General features: G+C 37.6%; 1 protein-coding gene across 1 annotated transcript; it reads left to right on the plus strand.

The window, feature by feature from the left end:
- The first annotated feature begins 333 nt into the window (after positions 1-333).
- LOC113237949 (putative carbonic anhydrase 5) lies at positions 334-16,139 on the plus strand. The gene is made up of 8 exons (XM_026474666.1): positions 334-364; positions 1,435-1,476; positions 2,116-2,283; positions 5,423-5,546; positions 7,734-7,836; positions 8,149-8,273; positions 10,598-10,721; positions 13,991-16,139. Exons 1-8 carry the CDS (start codon positions 334-336, stop codon positions 14,237-14,239), a joined length of 966 nt encoding a protein of 321 aa, XP_026330451.1. The 3' UTR covers positions 14,240-16,139.
- Positions 16,140-22,536: the final 6,397 nt, after the last annotated feature.

Consider the following 22,536-nt stretch of genomic DNA (forward strand, 5'->3'; position numbering starts at 1 on the left):
GTGGCACACGCGGTACAAGGTTTCCCTAGTGCGAGGCTATGCGTTATTAAAAATAGCAAAAAACAACGTATCTTTTTTTGATATTAGTATTTTTGTGAAAAATTATATGAATACCGAAAATATACGAAATATGTTTTTCCTGTGTTATGTCCCAACTGTTATATAAAAAAAAATTAAATAACATGTTTTATAAAACGTGTGTGGCGTAAATTGGAATATGCTTTGGAAAATTAAAAATAAGGTATTTAATTAATAACTTTTGTAACTATATTGACAAATGGGGCAGTTTGCATTAATATTAGACATTTGATGACTTTACCATCTCAGTCTGACATGAGCATGGGCCCTGTAAAGGACCCAAAACGTTGGTGTGTTTGAAAAAAAAACAAATTTAGGTACGCGATTTAAATCCGATAATAATTATTTGTTATGCAAGGCTGCAAAGTTGTTGTTTGAATGCTTGTATTGGAACCTGAGCAAGTGAAAGAAGCTAAGATTGAACTGCGGGCGAAACGAATGGTTCAAAAATAGATTCCTGAACGTAGCAAAGATTTTAAGACTCGAGACGCTAAACAACTTTACTACCGCGCGAAACACACAACATAGCGAGGAAAATGGTAGAAGAATGAAAGAACAACAGTTGATTTTTTTAAATTTATTAAGGCTTTGGCAAAGCCATCAGCCTAAACATGAAGTTTGTGTCTGTAAATATGGCCGCCACAAAGAGGATAGGCAATTTGAGGCGGCGCGGCGTGTTTGGATTGACTCGGGATTCCTTAAAACGGGCCGATACGGATATTTTAGTTCGAAATTCATATAATTTCGCTTTTTAATCTTCGATTAAGGCACAATAGCACTATCCTATTCCACTTTAAACTAGATTTCACAAAATAATTGAAAGTCAAAATAAAAACGACTTTTCCCTCCAAAAGGTCCAGAGCGAATCCTCAACAATTGAACTTTAAAGCATCAGTTTTTTTAATTAAAAGAAAAAAGTTTATCTTCGGATGCGTTCTGAATTTACACCTCATCAATTTTTATTCTTGCTTGTACTTTTATTTTGTGTGTTTAAGTGATTATTGAAATTATTTTAGTTCTTCGACGAATTAAAATAATTTAATAAACACAATTAGTTATTATTGTCAATTTAATGTCAACAATAATAAAAATAAGATATACCAACGCATTTATGTTACATAAATAAAGTCTTTCTCTAAATCTATTTTTTTTTAATCGAAAGAAAAAGTTAGGTGCCCCACAGTTCATCATCAAGTTCGAATTTAAAAAACTTTTTTCACGCTGGCGTGCAAAAAACGCTTTTGCACGCAGATTTCTAATGAGAAAGACAGCCTTTCCGAGCTAGTGAGGTGAAAAGTAGTTTGTTAACCGACGACAATTAAAACAATTTTGAATTTGACCCAGTTATTGTTTCAGCTCTGAAAAATGTGAACGCTGAGAGTTCTTGGAATTATGAAGGTACGCTATATTGTAACTAATCTCATTGTCATTCATTATGTGTTCCACTGCTCGGCATGGCTCTTGCCCGAAGAGCGTCTATAAGCGTCTAATATGAAGGCGACGTTAGGCCATATTTCCAATGAGAGATGGAGATTTCACACGTTTTCTAAGAATTGTGACCCTTCTTTATCGTGCAGGTTTCATCGTAATGCGTTCCGTCACCGTCAAACGTATTGACTGTTATATCAAAAACAGCATTTTGAGACAAAACTGCAAAAATAATTTTTGGGTCTTACGTAATTTTGAGGTTAATAATATCCTGAAAATTTGACCTACTTTCTGCATTAGATATTTAACAACTTAATCCACCTTTAGAGCATGGAATTAAATTGAACCTGTAAAGGACCCGAAACGTTGGTTTCTTTGAAAATAATACGCAATTCTAATTAACAATACTTATTTTAAAATATCAGGCAAAAGCAACATGAAATAACTTAACCTATGAATTTTTGTCATTCAAGTACTAAATCGAATAACAAGAAACGAAATAAGCAAAATTAAACTGTAGCCTCATGCATAAATGGGAACCGTCCCCCAAAAAGAACATAATTGTCAACGCCGCACGTGATAGAAATATTTACATCCATCATTTTCTAGACCAAGACTCCTGGGAAGGTGAATGCACCACGGGCAAAGAACAGTCGCCGATTAACCTCGAGTCCGCAAAGGCAATTCGCGACGATCGCGGCAACTTCATCAAAGGTCCTCTGGTTTTTATGGGCTACGAGAATGTGACAGTCCTCGCCGAGAATAACGGACATACTTGTAAGTTTCTCAACTATAATTATTCCCTGTCTCTAAGTGTACTGCGTTTTTAGAACTTAGCGTACTTACATAGGATCATAACAGTGAATAACAGTCTATAGTCTGTCTTTTTTGAAGATGGAGTAAATGACATTTGCAGGGTTGCCATTTTTCGAAAAATTTATAAATATATATGCAGTAATTGTCGACAGTTTTATCGATAGATTGTGAAAGTAGTTAAAATTTTGCCAAAAATGTGTGAATTGTAAATGTTACGACGCATTCTAATGATTACTAATTGCGTTATTGTATTCTTTATTCCTATTTTGACAGTTGGTCTATTAGTATCAAAGTTGATTTTTAGTCGTATACTTTTTAATATTGACAGGCGGATTTGATTATATATTAAATTAAAATGGAAATATCTAAGTTAGATCTGATTGAGACAGCCAATAACGAGCCCTTATTTAAATTTTATCGCGCGCGTCGCGACTATCATGCGTACTCATGCTGCGGGGCATTTTTCCATAGCTCATTTGAAGTCGATCGGACAAATGAAATTAAAATAAATATTGTTATAACCATAGATATAGGAAATAAGAAAAAAAGGGGAGATTTGGTACGGGGGCGTGGTTGGTGTCGCCTCGATATGATCAAAATGATCATATCAAGGTGACACGCCTACAAACATCGTCACAGTGACATGGCAATCGTTGTATGTACATACAAGATATCTCGTAAAACGTGAAAATGCCACGTTGTTTTTTTTACACTTGATACACTTTGTAAAAATTAGAGTAAAAACAAACATTTTAAAACCAGTGAGATAACATTCCACCGACTATTTGCATTTCTATTATTATTCAATGTTTTCTTTTTGTCTCCATAGAAATTTCTACACTCAAATATAGTGATGTTCATTTACGATAACTGATGTTTATCGACAATAAAGTTTTTACTGAAATGTTTGAATTTCTTACTACGATTTTTGCAATTAAAGTCTATATAGTATATAATATATTAATTTAATAATACACCAGTACCAGTGCATGAAAAATGGAATATTTATTTAATATTAAAAACAGTCACATGGTTTCTAACTATCGAATAGGTAGGACCACATCCCTCGTTGATTCGCGTCAGTTTAAGGTTAATAAGGCTAACAATTCAAGGAGCGGTTTCCATCCGCGCCCGCCGGTGCTGCTAGACAGTGGTTTTATTTCAATACTCACGACCCTGCAAGTTTATGCGGGCACGAAACCGCGAGAATTTAGTGGGAGTTAATCGCAAGTCGCGCGATTAATAGAGAACTCATCCCGCGTGCGCCTACACCATATTACGCGTGAACCGACCGCCAAAGTGCGCGGGCGACGACGGCCGCCAAGCGCGCAGGTGATCGCGTCCTCCGCGGTTCAACTAGTACCCCGCCGCGGCAACCGTCACCACTACAGGTGTAAAACGCGCCGTAAAATGTGCTACTAATTTTACATACTTAACTATTACACTCTACGGTTTCTGCGGTCCCGCGGCAGACGCGGGTGAAAACCGCTCCGTGAGTTCTTAGTGTAACGATAAATGTGTTTCAGCGCCATCTAGCGTGTAATAGTTAGCTATTATATACTAGTAGCATTTTTACTAAAACGCCACCTGATGGTGAATGGCTGAACCAGGATGAAAAAAATACTGAAATATTGTAATATAACTCTTACTCAAGTGATTGTAACTTTGTTAAATTTTAAAATTGTGTTTTGTCGTTTTCACGTTTTAAACCCCACCCAGTAAAAATCTTTAAGTTATGGTAGTAGATAATAGAGCGTAAAGTTTGAAATGCAGACAAGCTAAAAAGTGGCGACATCGGTACCAGATCTTACATAGCGTCATTACATATCTCCCCTTTTTTCCTATATCTATGCTTATAACCGTGATCCCATCCCTACACTATCCGAGAAACGAGCTGATGATCTTTATACAGGTAAGAACCATCCCTGGAACAAGAAAATCTAGTGTCCGCATTCTCTGCAATTTTTATTACCTCAGCTCGAATTCAAAATTTTCCCGTACCAATACGGTTCATTTTGCTTGGATCGAGCGGTAGAGACACTGGCTTTATTTCAGAATTTACATTTTTACAAACGAAATTACAGCCGTTTGAAAAATTTATATCGTATGTAGTATACATATTCTATTTAGTTCAGTTGATATAAAAACAAAATCCACGTCTGTGACAAAATCATATGTAAAGTATAGATTTTAAGACTTTCGTGGTTATTCACTAAATGATTACCACTAGTATCAGGTTTCTTACCACGGTATGACTTCTTTTTATTTTCCCGATATTTCGGAACGGTTGCACGCTCCATGGTCACGGTTTGCTCTAAGAAGTCTCGTGGTAAGAAACCTGATACTAGTGATAATCATTCATATGTAAAGTACCAATCAAATACAGCGGATTTCTTGTAAAATTTCGAGGTAAGCTTGTGGTTTCTTCTCTATTGTGAAAGTTTTTAAGAATGTTGTTTTCACACTGTATAGTAATCATTGTATGTATTTTTTTCCAAAGTGGTTGTTTCAACTCTTTCACTGTTGTGCGGAATCAAGCCAATGACAAAAGATGAATCACCTAAAGCCATTTGAGGCAGTATACACTCTTAACTAACCGCGTCTCCGCCCGGCATTGAACCGTGATCCGCATTTCGTGGTGGCATTATTTTGGCCGGCCCGCAATTAATTGTTCAACAGTGAGAACGTTGAGCTTTTGTATATCCGATCTGAAGATTGGTGTTAGCACGGTCTCCCTTTCCTGTTCCTTGCGATCTCACCTATCCCGCAGCTCTGCACGAGCTATCGAAAGCAAAACCAAAATTTATTCCTACTTATATAGCGTCACCAATCCCGATTAATTTATCCTTCAAACAAAAAACCGTTTTGAGAGCAGTCCATCCGTTTCAGAACTACCATGACACAAACAGGCAAACGGACACACGGATACAAAAGCAAAAGCTTCCCTCTTTTTGCGTCAGGGATTTAAAAGCAACGATTTGATGATTCTTTTATGTTATTATCCCTTTTATTCATAATAAAATAATTTACATTTAACTTCAATTAGCTGTATCTTTATTTGTAAACTTTAAAGATTTACTGCAATTTCTTTACTGCTTAGTGCAATGGAATGTGGAGAACAGGCGGCAGGCACCAGTGGTATCTGGCGGTCCACTACGGGGGAACTACAGCTTGTTGCAGTTCCATCTACACTGGATCTCGGAACACGCCGTTGATGGACGCAAGTAAGTTGCTGCGAATTTACTGCTTCTGCGGAGCCAAAAGTAAAGATACTGTCTTGTGTAATCAAAAATGGCTTGCTTGTTAGGTTTCCATCGGATACTTTGGAAAAGTGTGCGTACAAACTTCAGTTTAGTTCCACCTTCACCGTTCCTACTTTTCCCGACTCTCTCTCTCTTGTCAATGATATGACAAACTTGTCCCTGTCCTAGGCCTAACGAAACGGTTGCTCTGCGCTCGCGATTCCCGTCCACCCTCTTATGTTGTGTAACACAACATGTTACGTCTTCCAGCGCGTTTTTTTGTTACTTTCACCTTTTCCAGCATTATAAGTGGAAGCAGTCGGGCATTTAGTTCCGCTGCATTTCCGCGTCTCGGGTCAAAAATCGAATCTCGAGAAAAATAAGACTTTCAAGACAATTTCAAAAGTAGGTTTCTTTATTAATAGGTTACGCATTTAGACATTAAGTTCTTTAGTAACTCGAATTTCTTTTACTATTATTTTTCTACAATCTCCAAAGATTATACTAAGCTCAACTCTACAGTGTTGCCATGTCCACATAAACAGTACAAAAATTGACTGTTGGGTTTCTAATACTGTTTAATTTTTAATACACTCAAACGTTTCAATGCTCCCGAGATTGAAAATATCAGTCACGATTCTTGAAAATGCCAAAAAAGTCGCAAAATGTCGAATCTCTCAAAATTTGCGAGGCCGAGGTTTCAGGTTTGAAAACCCAAGTCAGTATCTATCGTGTCAAAGCACGTGACCGTGATATACGATTTTGCGCATCCTTATAATCAGCAGCTGGCGTAAGAGGTTAATGCTCCGCATTAGGCATAATCGCTTTCCTGATTCTCTGCGTCCAGCTGACACGACGCTTGTGACGGGTACACCACAACTCTAAAGTCCAAAACGTCCTTATACCATTGATTTACCACCCACTCACACGAAGCGCTTTGCTTCCTCCTTTCTAATGCGTTTCTCGAAAACTACTATTTGAGTCTATTCAAGGCTACAGTGAATAGCCACTTCTAAAACCAAGAAGTACCATCTTCGGCAACACCGTCGCTGAACACCAGATGAGCGTGCATGTTTAACATATAAAACAATCCTCAACGTAGAGCGCATCGTCGCCGGGAGCATTCGCCTGTTCAGATTCGAGCATATTACATCAGTGAGTGAGGAACAACGCGATTTGTATGTATACTCATACAAACCATGCTGCTTCGCATAATTTCGCGATGCACTCGCCTTGCATAGCGTTAGCCGGGCACACGCCTTTCATTATTATGCGAATGATGCGTACGCGCGGCGCGCGGCGGGCGCGCACTCACTTTTAAAATTATTTTTTGTTAAAAAATAAGTGCGTATTTGACCTCCATCTTTACTTGACGGAAAGTGATGATGATGGAGCATGCACACCTAAGAAATGTCTATTAACTCTCGCCTTGAAAGGCCCAAGTTATACCGTTCAGGGAATAAAATGCAATCCCTTGCACACCCTCCGTGACATATCCTGTAGAATACCGATGAACAAGTAAATTTTACAGCTTCACCTCTACTAATTCCAAGTCACCTATAAGCCCTTTCGCACGATTTTCAACTGAATCCAAGGTGGCCAGTTAGTGTTGAGCAGAACCATCCCATAGGTGGCAGCAGTACTCCATCGACCGGACTTGTGCTTGGTAGAGCTGAAGCAACTGTCCCGGTACGACAAAAGGCAGTAGGCACTAGCCTCTTGAAAACCGGATGTAGTCAGTGACAACGGTCTGTGGCAACCCTGTACAGTGAAAGATCTGAGGTCAGAACCTCAACTTAGAAGGTTCCTGTGTTCTTTGCCGCCTGTATCCAATTAAACCCTGTCACATTTTTTTATATCGTCCCTTCAACGCATCTGCGATCTACCCCTGAGACGTTTTTCTCCCCAAGGTCGCCATTCTAGGACCACCTTACACCAGGAGCCATTCCCACCAGCCGTTCTAATGCCCTTCAGCCACCCAGGTTTTGGCACCATATGTTAACACTGGCAGGATACAGTGGTCGAATATTCTTGGTTTTTATTCTGCAGTGAGATTCATTTTAAAAGCAAACTCCAGTTTTTTTATTTTCTGGCCCAGGCAAACTTATATAACCACTCTTTCGAATGGTGAAAGCTAATAACTTGATAAATGGCTGTGGTTTGGCACAGGTACGCTCTGGAAATCCATTTCGTACACATCAAAGCTGGTTTAACTATGGAAGAGGCTTCGATGCGACCTGATGGCTTGGCCGTAGTTACTACATTGTGTGAGGTGAGTCAATAATTGAAATGCAAGCGTTTGCCTAAATTATGTGTGTATACATTTACATAGCATTATATAAGAAAAGAAAAGTAAGAAGAAAAATTCGTCTAAGGCATTCCGATTTTGAACGATAAGGGTGTTGAATTATAGCCACATGAGACGTGTCAACTTACGTCTGACGGTGACAGGCGCAGTGACAAATCGTTGCGATTTAAAGCCCTGAACGGCACTGCAATTGCTATGAACTTGCGTGTCGCTTATTACCAGGCGCACGACTCGTTCGTCCCGTCACTTGTTATCATGGAGAATGTCTTTCCTTAGGTCTACTCATCCACTGATAAGCTCATCGCAGCAGCGTACGAGTACCCACTGGAAGAAATCATGGAACAGGTGCCTGAACTCCGCAACAGCACCGGACGTCTTCCACCCAAGAATATAGATATTAGGTAAGTAATTCTATGTAACATCTAGTCTGGTACGGTTTGCTAGGAGACGTCGGTTCGAATCCGGCCGGATCGAAGGAATCTTTGTATTAATCATTATAAGAAACTAGTAGAGTAATTTCACACAAAATAATTGAATATCAATTCAATGAAATAATTAATTATAGTTAATAGCTACATCTCTAGCCAGGGCTGGTAGCTGTAAAGGTATCTAACTGGGTGACGAAATACTTTTATAGATTTCTCATAGATGGCGCTACGGATAAAAAGTCGTTAAAAACCAATTAGAAAAATTCGTGAGGGCCCCTGGTTCGTTCCGTGGCTTAGTTCGCATAGTATCAGGCACAGTTTGCTAGGAGACGTCGGGTCGAATCCGGCCAGATCAAAGGATTTTTTTCTGGGTGTTCGATCTTTGTTATTAAAAAAATAGTGGAGCAATTTCACAAAAAATAATTGAATAGATGTCATAGTAGTAAAATATCGTGACATTCAATAAAAACTTGGAACCTACAACCTTCCCATCGATGATCGAAAAACTTACAAGAGGCATGAAAACAATCGTATAATTAAAGAACGGTAGACTCATATCCTGAACATAGTTTAAGGGCAAAGGGAGACAATGGCGATAACGAATCAGTAATCTACGATGGGAGGAATACAAAGACAGGTCGTGTTAGATGCGCTTGAGTTGTTGTATCTTGCGCATTAATTTGACGATTACGACATTTAGGGTAGATGAGAGCACGCGTTCAAGTATTTAGTTTGAAAATTTGTATACAGTGTGGTTTTTAGGATGGGGAAATACGAAACCATAACACATACAAAGAAACTATTTTAGGAACCATTAAGTATTTTTTGTGAAAACAAGTTTGGCTTAACAGATTAACGCAAAAAAAGACAATTTTTTTTTTAGGAAATAAAACTATTTTTTCGAACCTAAATCAAGTGTGTTTGTTTTTTCAAACCAACCAAAATTTCGGGCCCTTTACAGTTCCCATGATCAGGCTGACTGAGATAGTTTCATTTTCTATGTGTTACAATCATGAAAACCTAAGTACTTTTCAAAGGAGTAGAGCTCCTTGTGGAAGAGTTCGAGTACTCCTCTCCGGTTTTGAAGGGTAAGGGTGCTGGTGAGATTGCGTCTCAGGGTAACGGGCGTAGTGACGGTGCCAGATCTTTGCCTTTTAAAGCTCTGAGTGGCACTACAACTGTATCAACAGCCACATATATTTCTACATTAGTTTTGATTATAGCGACCCTCCCTACCGACCCTTAGGGTATATGAGAAGGGCACTATGACATGTGCGAGCGAACCCGCACAGGGCCCATCCAAGTCAGGTCCTAACCCCGGATCAGTACGTTTGCATGGACTTCATCTGGTTCTCTGTAAGGCTAGTGTCTTAGGTGAGCCGCCCCGGGTGCACGTACAGCACCCTCCCTTGATATTTTCCAGATAGGTACCGGAGCTGTAGGCACGCTCACTTCCCGTCACGCTCCGCACGAATAACGGTTGGTTTAAATTCCTACGCGGCCGGAGGGACCAGAAGATGTCCAGCTCATCCTCTACTAGCTACGCCAAGTAGCAGTGTCCAGCGACAATGTCCGGACATAGCTACCGACCTAAAGTGCAACTCATCAACGAGCGCCCCGGCCACACACAGACGAACGTGTCCGTCCCTACAGCTAACCACAAACCCCGGCGAGACCATATCCAAGTCCGGGTCCGCCAGAGACGCCCGTGAAGGCGTATGACTGGTGGAGGTCTTGGCCCGGACGCAACTGTGTGGACAGGCGTGTCGCTTGCCATCAGGCCGACCACTTGTTCGTTCCGTCACTTAGTAGGTATCCCAAAAAAAAACTCTAACCAGTATCTGTTGCCATGCCGGGGTTACCGCTCTTAACTTAAACTTTTATTTTCAAATTAGACCTAAAATAATAAAATAAAACAACCGCTGACCCTTTTAAAAAATCTCTTCATGATTTTGGATATTTTACATTCTTTCACTATGTGTATATATATGTCTCATAATAATTAAGCGTGAAACACACAGACAGCGGGTGCGGGTCGGGCGCGGGTCGGGCGCGGGTGGGGCGCGGGTCGGATCGGGCCCGCGGCGGGTCTGTATACAGGTAATGCGCCCGCGCTCAGTATGTTGCTGTCCATATGAATACACGGAATTAGATCCGCCGCGCTCCCGACCCGCACCCGACCCGCGTCCGACCCGCACCTGACCCGCGCCCGAACCGCATTCACTCTCTGTGTGTTTCACGCTTTAATGTCATCTAATCATCTTCTATCAATAAACGATGTCTTCCTTTTGATATAGGCGACTGTTCAGCCCGAGAACTCAAATGTACTACACATACCACGGGTCGCTGACCACACCGCCATGCGCCGAGGTGGTCACCTGGATCGTGATGGACATCCCACTCATTATTGCTGACACGCAGGTAACTCGTTATGTGTACAATAATGTACTGGTGCAAGGTGTAATAGCCTCTCAAGCAGAGGCCGTGAATTCGAGCTTTTCGGTGAAGAAATACATCGTTATGAAACATTGACAGCATGTATAAAAGCTTAAAAATTATAATTATCAAAGCGTCATCTCTAGTCAGTCACTGGTAGCTGTAAAGGCATCTGGCTGAGTAAAGAAATAGATTTCTCACAGATAGCGCAACGGAACAAAGTCGTTGAAAACTAAAAACAAAAACTTGCAACAAGCACATACAAAAATTCGTAAAATCCGCTGGTTCGTTCCATGGCTTAGTTGGCATAGCATCTAGCACGGTTTGCTGGAAGACGCTGGTTCGAAGAATTTTTTTTCTTAGTGTTCGATCGTTATACTTCTTCCTCTTCACCAGGTCGCTTTTTTGACAAACTGTGTGATCGCTGCAAACGTGCTAGTAGTGGTCATATGAACGAGATCGAATTCCATTCTTAAATGTAACATGGTACTGCATCTGGAATCAATTTCAGTTCGATATCTCAATTATTCTGTGTTTTATTAAAATACAAAACTGTTATGTCCTTATTACTGCCGTCAGCTATGTAGAACGTGGCTGACAAAATATTATTTTGAGACATCATAAAAAATCATAACCCAGTTTTACAATATTGAATCCGTTTAATGATATTTCAGCTGTACATCGTTAGGGTAAGTTCCGACAAGTCGAACACTTTTTTTAAAGAGAATTCTGTGCTCTATCTTTTGCTATTTAAAACGGATATTTGACCATTTGTCACTTAGCTACGTTTTGACTGGCGGACGGCAGATTGAAAAACCCGATATATATACCCAGGCGGGTTCTACATCTACAAAAACAGCAGCGGTAGAAATTTTAACATTTGACTACATCCGCTGAGTCAGCTGTGACCTGTAAAGGGTGAAACGTTGGTTTGTTTGAAGAAACAAATATACGCAATATAGATCCGAAATGTATTTCCAATATGTAACAATCGCAAAAAGCTTAGGACTCGATGAAAATAAATTATAGAAATAAAAATTATCGAAAAATGCATTTCAGTAAAGTAGGTACTAGAAAGAAAGAAAGAAAGAAACATTTATTTGGCTATTACAAATAAATATACAAATAATAATAATAATATTAATCTAAATTTAAATTAAAAATAAACAATTAAAAAACAAATAATTATATATTACTAATTAATGCTGGGCAGAGGCACAGCGCTGATTTTCAGCTGGAGCCTGAGAAGAGGAAGATGGCTATGCCTATTTGACAAAAACTAAAAAGAATAACAGACATTTGCTCCGTAACCTAAACATTTAAAACTACAATACCCAAATTAGAATAAAATTATTACAGTATGCAGCGTGCTCTAAAACAATATAAAGTAACAAAATTAATAATAACAAGAATGATGTCTGAGTCACAATAATACTAAAATAAATTAACAACTTACTTCAGTAATTGATGCCGTTTATTTGTCCTTTTAGCGTAAACTCTTTAATTCTTTTGTAAAATGTATATTAATATATTATTTATATTTAAATTGCGTGTTACTTACTTCTAGATAAAATAGCTTAAATATGAGCTTTGGCAAGAGATTATAAAATGTCAATTAACTTTTGCAACATCGACGTAGACCAATCGAGTCATTCACTTTATTTATAAGTCAATGCATCGAGTAGTAAAAATTTATCAATAATCTTTTTATTGAATCGGATGTAGTGTAGTCTAGGCTCTACTCTATGAGTAGAATTACTGGCTGAGTGAATATAGTTTTGTATTTTTTTACATGTTCACTTACGGAGGCTCCTTCTAGATCTGCCAAGGTGTTCTTTTCTCTCTCCTATTTTTTTAAACACATTCTTAAATACGAAACTATATTCACTCAGCCAGTAATTCTACTCATAGAGTAGAGCCTAGACTACAGTAGTTAAGCCAAAAGGACCCAACCCACAAAATTGTCAAAAAATGAGTTATATGTACCAAACGGTTTCTAAAGCCTAACCTCTTAGATCAGCAAGTGACTGGATGTGATCCTTTTTGTTTAACTACGTCCAATTCATCAAATGAAAAACATTATAAACAATGTTAATAAAATAATATGACTTGAATTGGTATCATAATAGTTATTTTTGATACAAGTGCGGAAAGTTAGTCATTATTGACGAATGACAAATCCGCACGTGCATCAAACGACGTTTTTTAATACATTTGCGAAAAAATTACATTGAAAGCATTGACTTACAAATAAATGGACGACGGGTCTAATACAAAAACCACGAAAAAAATGTCCCAAGTCAACCTATTCGAAATTTAAATTGTAATGTCATCGTAGTATCGCGCTGTCAGTAGAACAAATGAAGACTAAAGCGGAGTGTCGCGCTCTGTATACGATTTTAGCGCCTTACAAGTGCGGACACTTTTTAGCGCGGACCCGACGTCCATATAATTGTAAGTCAATGATTGAAAGTAAAATAAAACAATATTTAAAAAAAACTCATTTTATTTCTTTGTCTGATAAAAATTCAGAGTACAATGACAACTGTTGCCAGTATTCAGCCACTTTAAAATTACTATTTTAGTGGCGCGGCGCGCAGCGGTCTCGCGTAACACTCACCTCCGGTCATTGTTAATACTCAATCAGCCATCTTTATGGAAAATATTTTGGTATTTTTAAATGAAACCCGTTGTTTTATAAAACACCTATGCAACAAATAAGATGTTTGTAAGAAAATATAAGTTTTAATGGCGAATGACTTACGTCACAAAGCACATAAATATACAACCTCTTTAGTTCTATGTTTAAGACTTAAAACAACAGTAAATTTAAAAAAAACTGGAAAAGTAAAAAGCACTAGTGCGAGAAGTCCAACTTTCCGCACGATTTGTAGTGCGAAAAATACCACGTTTTGAGCAACTGTATTAAAAATTATTATAACAATAGACTCTATGACAATACAAATACAGGCCGTGTAAAGAGTAATCCAATTTTTAAGGATGCGTATGCGTCTGGCGAATGCGCCGCCCACGTGTGCTGCATGCGTGCAATTAAATACGGGCGGCCCGCGAACAGATCGCACAGCGTAATGCTCGTGTGCAGCTCGCGAGATCTGTATGCATCTTAATACTTATGCGATCACGTTTATAATACGTGTACTTTTCAAGATCGTTATGTATTACATTTTACACATAACTTATATGGGAGTAGGGTTTGACCCAAATCATCTATAAGTTATTACCTTCCTTCTCAGATCAAACTGATTCACGAAACGGAGATCGGCGGCGACTCTGACAACTTCCGCGAGCTACAACCCACTAATCGTGTAGTGTATCGGTCCAGAGGGAATGCGTTCCCTGCCAATGCTTCGGTCCTTCTCACCACGTCTCTGGCTTGGCTCGCTTCGGAGATGAAGAAAGGCATCTGCGCTGTTATTAATAAAAGGAAGATGTTCTTTGGGGAAATGCGAAAGAACTGCATGGAAGTTACTGTCAAATACTAGTTATGTTGAAAATGAAATCGTATTTCTTTGTTCTAATAAAAAGTTCGTCGATATTATATTCGTAAGCCTAAAAAAAGCAAAGAATTGATTGTATCTCACAATTTGATGATTAGTTTCGACGTAGTATTATAAGAGAAGTATGGTAACTCCAAACAAACGTAGCAGCGCGGCTTGTATGTGTGTACATCCTCCGCGCGCAGTGTGAGACGTCATTCATTCGTATAATCTCGCAGTGCACTCGCGTTGCGTAGCGCGGGTTGTCACACACGCCATAGATAATAATAAGCATAGAAGCAGTCGATCGTGTCTAAATAAATTACATCAAATAGTAGACTGTTACTGAAATTCTTCAAGACTCAAATTCATTTGTTTAGCATTTCATTACATTTCGTTAATGCGCAATGCGCAACAAGAAGTGGGCATGCCTACAGCTCCGATACCTGTCTGGAAAACAGAGAGGGTGCTGTACGTGCACCCGGGGCAGCTCACCCAAAGTAAGCCTTTTGAGAACCGGATGAATTCTGTGCACATGGACTGATTGTGATCAGGAGCTGACTGAGAAGCTCCCTGTGCTTGCACAGGTTATAGTGCCCTTCTCGTATACCCTAAGGGTCGGTAGGGTCACTATAATCAAAACTTATGTAGAAAGGAACGGCTTGTTCAGCATTTCACTTCTATTTCATAATCATACTCTCTAAGATGCCAATCCGTGATGCTGGTATAAAAAATACCAATATGTCAGTACCTACTACATTTAACAGTTATTTCAATGTAGCACTTACAGAATACATGATGAACAACTTTTTTTTTCAAATTAAGTTTACAACCTGTAATTCCAACTAAAATAATGATGCAACAACCCTACTACGCTCCAAACGAAGTGTAGGCATTTACGCACCGAAGTTGCCCTACTTGTCTTTTTATACTTTGGTTTCGACGATCTTGCATCAACCAAGACATTCTTCGTAGAGAGAAAGCAGCAATTGTGGCAGTTGTCATCTGTTTATTCGGTATACGAATCTAATTGATTCAGTTTAGTATAGAATAAGATCTACTTACTGCCTTCTTCTTTATACATTGTTTCCATTTGTTCTGTACAGATTTTAAAGGTTATTTTATTTTCTAAATGATCGCCTTCTGCCGTGAGGTCATTTAAACAAAGCTAACAAAATGTATAGGACTTTGGCCTAAGAATATCAAACATTTCAAATTCATAGCATTGCGATTATTATATTTAAAATTTTATAAGACTTACGATTTATTAGAAGGTTCTCTATTAACCGGCTAAGAGAAAAAGGTATTTGATTTTATATCTAAGTTATTGTCTAAGAGCACCTTCAAATTAGACGCTTATAGAAGCACTGTCGCACCACTGTAGCGCTTCTAGAAGCATCTAGTTTGAGGGCGCACTAATGCTGGCTTCCCATGGTCCGTGGGCTCAAATGCGCCAATTTGAAGGGGCAAGCTCGCCTGTCAGGCGAGCTCGCGCCACGGGCGAATCTGGGCGGCGGAATCGGGCTTACGCGCGTGGCGAACCGTATTTTCTGGTATGTGTCGAAAGAAAACACGGCGAATCCTAACGGGCCGCCACGAGCGAGCACGGGCCGGGTAGTCGCCTTTAGTGTTCGCCCACCACAAGTATTCACAAATGCAAGTGTAATTTTCCTTCGACGTCTTCAGACTTTCGTTTTAACGATTTTTATTTGACAATTTTATTTAAAATTTACGTAATTTTATTCTAGTCAGAAATGTTTCGAAACTCGTTTTTATCATTCTATTAATAGTAGATTGTACAACAAGTGCATAAAACGCGTCATTTTACCCGAGACGAGTATATAGGTGAATGAGTTATGCGTACACTCTGCTTTTCACTTCGATTGCGAGGAAATTAAACAGCAATATTACAAATAAACGATTATTTAATTAAAATTGAATGTAAAATTACAACAAATATTTAATGTGATGGTTTTTTATTACACCCAGCATAAATACAAACTTTAAGAGCATGACAAGTGAAAAGTATATTATTGTAACAATTATACTTTATATAGATTTATCCATGACGTTTTACATTAAGATAATGAATACCTAACCTAGGTTACAATATTGGTGTAGGTTTATAACATTGTATCAAAGTGCATTTTTCCTTGTTATAGTTAAAATATGTAAGTTTAGTTGCATACAATAAATGACATTCCAGTGAAATAAATACGAGTCTAACTTTAAAAGTCGTCTCATAAATTGCATTTATTACAACCCCAGTTGAAATTTTCTTATAATAACTAGTTTTAATACATTTACTTACTCTAGCAAAAAAATAATTTTGCCAATACGACGCTGACATGTGAAAAAACAAAGATCCCAAAGGTATTGGAATAAAATGATGGGAATAAAGATAAAAGTATTTTAGAAAGAATAGTAATCTGTAGAAAAGTTAATGCGTTTAGTATGTAACCTATAAATGTTAAAATACTATTTTGAACCGTGTTTTATTATATGCCGTTAGTGACAATTCTTGTGCTCTCTTTTATTATCCTATGCTCAATACTTGCCCCGTGAGATGAATTGAATATTACAATTTAAATCTTTATTAAGAGAGAAAGAAAAAGAAAGTAGAAAAATATAAGTAAGTCATAGTGTCGCCGTCTCTGACGTCCCGGGTGCGATCCCTGGCCGGGTCAATGTAGGAAACTAACTTCCTGTATTGTCTGCGGTCTGGGTGTTTGTGGTATCGTTGTTGCTTCCATTTTCCGTAACACAAGTGATTTAATTATTTATTTTGGAATCAGAGCATCGTATAGTACGTGATATATAACATTGCATGCAAAGTGACAACTGTAATATCCAGTGACGTGACGAACAAAACCGTTATAAACAGTTGCAGTGCCACTCAGAGCTTTAAATCGCCATGATCTGAGAGGCACTGCCACTGCGCCCATCACCCCCAGACATAAGTTGACAAGTCCCATGCGCCTGATATTTCACCAATTTTTTATATTTAAATAGAGGAGCTATAGAATTTCACATTCGCGCCTATAGAACGACAATGACGTAAGTGCAAAAATTCCAAAAATAACGTAATAACAGGAAACAACTTAAAAACTATTAAGATTTTTTGAGCGACATCGACTTTTAAGTATAATTAATTAAAATAAAGAATAAAGAAATTGCGTCATTGTGTCATTGGAGAGGGACTATAATTCAAAAACGACTCATTGGCTACTTGAGACGAGCTGCCCACTCAGGGAGCGGTTAGCAACAGAGATTTCAGTTAACAACATTGACCTAACTATGTTTTGTGTCATTACATTATGACAAACTATATTTTGTTATATCCTATAATAATGTGTAAAAGAATGATTGGGTCTCAAAAAGTAAATTAATATCACTATTACTTATAAGCTCCTCTGTTTAAGATAATTTTGAGAAGACTTATTGTTCTTTCTTTAAGCATTTTTATGCCGTATCATTTCACCAGGAAAGGAAGACTTATATAATATTAAAGTTTTGTAATAAAACATTACTATTGCATTATAACTTTTAGTTATATTATTATTAGGTGAAAGTACTTATTACCGTTTAATCAACATATCTCTTAATAAATATATATATACTTTATGCTTACTGCTAGAATTAAAAACTGAAATGTGTTCCAAAATGTATTGATGAATTGATTGAAGTAATAATTAACCACCGATCTAAGAAATAATATTTACTTTAAGGCTAGTGTTCTGACTGTATCATTCAACCCAGTGAAGGTTAAATTGTGCAAAATAGCTGCGCTTGTGTTGAATTGTATTTTGATTCTTTTTTGAATTTTTTTAAATTTAAAATTAACTGTACGAAAAAATATTCAACACAAGCGCAGCCATTTTGCACGATTTAACCTGGACTGGGTTCGCGGAATAGCAAACTAATTTACTTCCATTTTTATTAACATGGACTTTAGCAAAGTAACGCCTGAATCTATTAATTATTCAACCGAGAGATGAATCCTGTACATATCACATTTAAAACTTGACATGATATACGATGTTGCGTCGGTGACACTCCCTCCAGTTCATTGATATCATTCATCCCGCTTGGGGCAATTTGAATGAATAGAAGTTGACACAGCATTTTGAATGACGACTTTGTCAGTTGATTCAGAGTCCATTCATCAAAGGTTTAAAATAGATTTGGTTACACACTGTTGAGTAATCGAGTCACATATCTGAACTGATTGTGGACATTAGAGCTCGCATTAATGCGTCCATATTACAGTAATGCTCACGTTACTGCTTGGTGGCAGAAACAGGTAATATAGCACTACTTCCCTGGACAAACTCTTTCACAAGAAGCTCTACTACTGCTGAATACAATTACCTCGTTTCCTGTGCATGCATCATATATGGTGCATTTCGAGGTCCAAACGATAGGTGAGTGCATCACTTATGAGACATGGCCCTTTACAAATTCAAGCGTTAAACAAAATTTGCACGTGTAAGTTAGATCATCTTTATTTACTATATAACTGCCTCCGTGGCCGAATGGTTACCATGCCGGACTGCCACGCAGAGGTCCCAGGTTCGATTCCCGGGCCGGGAGAAATATTTGTATGGCCTACATTTATTTCTCTCGTGAGTTTGGGTGCAATTTGTGGTTGTCTGTGTGTGTGTCCATGGCACCCGCGACACAGGGTTTCCCTAGTGCGGGGCTATGTTGATTGTGAGCGTTTGTGAGCGTTATTTACTTGCACGTATGGACCACAAAAATTGTGACAATTGGCATGCAGTACCAGACGACTTTTTAACCAAAATTGCCAGGTTATTACTGTCAAAATAAAACACAAAATAAGAACTAGTACGTGCATGCACCATTAATGTAGCACCAAGTAAAGAACTCAAACGTGCGTATATCACATGTGGGGCACTTGGGAAATTTGAGAAAATGGGAAGGGGATTTATGAAAATGATTTTTGCATGCATAAATGTATTAAATACCAATTTCAACGTATTTGCAAAATAAAAAATTTGTACGAGGTGTTAATTTTTGATTTCCAGTTACACAGGGAACGTGTTAAAATTAAAATTGGGGACACTTGGACAGGTTTAGAGTACTTGCATATTGAAAAAATGCACAAGTTCATTTGGTCTTACTTAGTTTTTCAGTAAACGACCATATAAATGTCCACGCTGTTCAATCAAATGGCAATCATGCATGGAACATTATTAAGTAGGATCTTAATTTTTTTTTTCTTTTATGATACGTACGTATGTACGTTCAGGTCGTACGCCTGGTGATAAGCAACTCGCCTGTCCATAACAATTGCAGTGCCACTCAGAGCTTTAAATCGCAAAGATCTGAGGGGCACTGCCACTGCCCACCATGAGACATAATTTGACGAATCCCATATGTCTGTAATTTCACCAACAACTGCAACTACAACTGTTATGGACAGGCGTGTAGCTTACCATGACGCGCACGACTTGTTCGTCCCGGCACTTGATATTATATAAAAAAAACGAAATTATTATATTGAATCAATTAAGCACAACGGCTCAAAAAAAAGTAAATTTTGTAGTGCGGTACCATTTAAGAACTGGCCATGAACGAGTTAAATCATCGTCATGTTGTCTAACATGTTCTTCACATTTGTTTCCTGCAAATGTACTCGTAAATCACACATTTGCATACAATGCCCTCAAGTGTCGTTCCAAACGCATGATAGGAAGTACTCGGTTATTTTCAGCCTAGATTCTAGACGTGACGTATCGTGATCCAAGCAATGAGATAATAGACCTATCACAGACCCTCACTGAGGATTATCTAGGAAATCTAAACCGTTAGCTAAGACTGAGACTTGTTTAGCAACTTCCTGTTGTTTGAGTGTACGGACGAGATACATAGTTCATGTTTGCATCACATGAATATTTGCAGCCATATAATACTCGTGGATATATTTAGAGGAATGATAGAAAAAGGTTGAAAGACCAGTGATTCACATGAATTTTGAATAGAATAGAATAGAATAGAATACGTTTATTTGCCAGAATACAGTAATTACAAAGGTCTTAAGTAAAATTAGGTACATTGTATTCAACCTGCAAGCAGATGTGCAAATATTAGTGGGATTCAATGTTTCTTTAGTCTCTATAGTTTCTAATTAATGTAATGAATTTGTAAATTCTAAGTATTCTTTATTACTATAGAAGCAATGTGTCAAAAGCCATTTTGTCAATTTTAATTTAAAAGTATGTCCTTGTAACAATTTAATTTCGTTTGGTAATTTATTGTAAATAATTATACACATGTTGAAGCAGTTATTCTTATAAATTACTTTATGGCAACGAGGTTGGTATAAGAGATTTATAATTTTTGCTCTAGAGGATGAGAGTTGACAAATACGCAGATATCCCTAATGTACATGCATGGCAAAGGTAATATGTTCAGCCTTTTAAACAGCGGTTTGCAACTGTCATCGAACCACGCACCGCAAATTGCTCGAATACACTTCTTCTGGACTTTAAACGCTCTTTCTAAGATTACTGAGTTACCCCATAGTACAAGACCGTAGCTGAGCACGGGCGAAACGTAGCCGTGATAGGCCGACAACGCAGCTTCTCGCGAGACAGTTTGCCTTAGTCTTCGTAAAGCGTAAACAAATCTGTTTAGGTTCATGCACATCTGTTCGATGTGTTCCTTCCAGTTAAGGTTCTTGTCGATTGTTAACCCAAGAAAGTTAAATGTTTTTTTGTTCACATGAAGCGATGCAATCGCGCGTTTCCCGAACGTGCGTTTTCATGTACCAAATTTCTTTTTTTTTATCAACTGAACTAAATACATAAAACACGTACAGTATACGATATAAGGTCAGGTGGGGTAAGAGGAACATATTTTATTTCGAAACAAATGTCATGAGCTCTAGGAGGAATAAATAATGTCTTATACGAATTTCGAAATACTCTAATCTTGCCCTGGTTTATCAGCTTTCCATATGTGGTCTGTGGTTCCATGTTTTAACAAGCATTACGCTAAAATTAATATTTACTATGTATCTGACAAAAACTTTCCTGGTTGTGCTAATGTTTCTCCCTAAAAAATGCGGTAAGAGGGTCATCGTATTTCATATAAATACAATGTATATTTAAATATACCCGTAGTTAATTCCTCAGTAAAACTATTTCAATCGAATTTGATCTTAAAACCATTGAAATAACGTACAGTTATCAAAAAAACTAATTTTGGGACAAGAGGAACATACAGGTTAAGGTCAGGGGTGACAAATAAAAAAAAGCGAATCTGTTTTTTTTTATAACATCAAGTGACGGGACGAACAAGTCGTGCGCGTGATGTTAAGCAACACGCCTGTACATAACAGGATATATATTTTTGATACAAATCGTAATAAAAGCACATTTTTAACCACTCGTTTACAAATCAATACGTTAAGTACTTTTTAAATATCGTCATAATAGAAAAAACAATGTTTGATCCAAAAAGAAATTTATACTTCTAACAAAATTTATTGTTCTCTAGCCACCAAAGCCACTCTACTTTGAAAACCGTTCCACTAAATCAATTGAAATTTGGTATAGAGGTAGTGTGACCACGTAGCTAATGTGCAATTTTTGGATTTGTTCTTAGATTACGTCATTATTTTAGAGCTTATGTAACTTTTTTTTTTGCTTTCGACTAAAATATTAAATTTTCTAAAAATTCCTGACTGAAAAAAAATGTAGGCATTACCAGAATTTTGCTGCTATATATATATATATATATATATATATATATATATATATATATATAATGATTTGTACTATATATATATATATATATATATATATATATATATATAACAAATAATAATATATATATATATATGGCGGTTAGGATTTTGATTCCAATTAAACTCGTATCGTATATTTATTGTTTTTGATGTGAAATAACTAATAACAAGTAAAACTTACCGTTTTCTCTACGTGTTTTTGTATAAAAATAATCTCCATCACTTTTTTCACCGAGATCCAGCCAAGAAAAAATTTACGCGCCCATCTCGTGTTTTCAGACCACAACTGTTTTGTCTTGTTGTGTTTTGTTTTCTCTTTCCCTCAAATTTGGAACATCGTAGCGACATCTCTTTACAACCGTTAAAACTAATTTGTTTGTCTGTTTTATCGACTGAGAGACTATAGTACTAAACGCTTTATTTTAGGTATTATGGACTTTTGTCCCTCTTCCCCCGGTGTTCCTCTTACCCCTGACCTTACATTTTTCAAATGGCTTTACTTTCGTTTGCAAGTAAATTCTGAAATAAA

Source organism: Hyposmocoma kahamanoa, unplaced genomic scaffold (assembly GCF_003589595.1).
Source record: "Hyposmocoma kahamanoa isolate Upper Pololo Valley unplaced genomic scaffold, ASM358959v1 94, whole genome shotgun sequence".
Classification (NCBI taxonomy): domain Eukaryota; kingdom Metazoa; phylum Arthropoda; class Insecta; order Lepidoptera; family Cosmopterigidae; genus Hyposmocoma; species Hyposmocoma kahamanoa.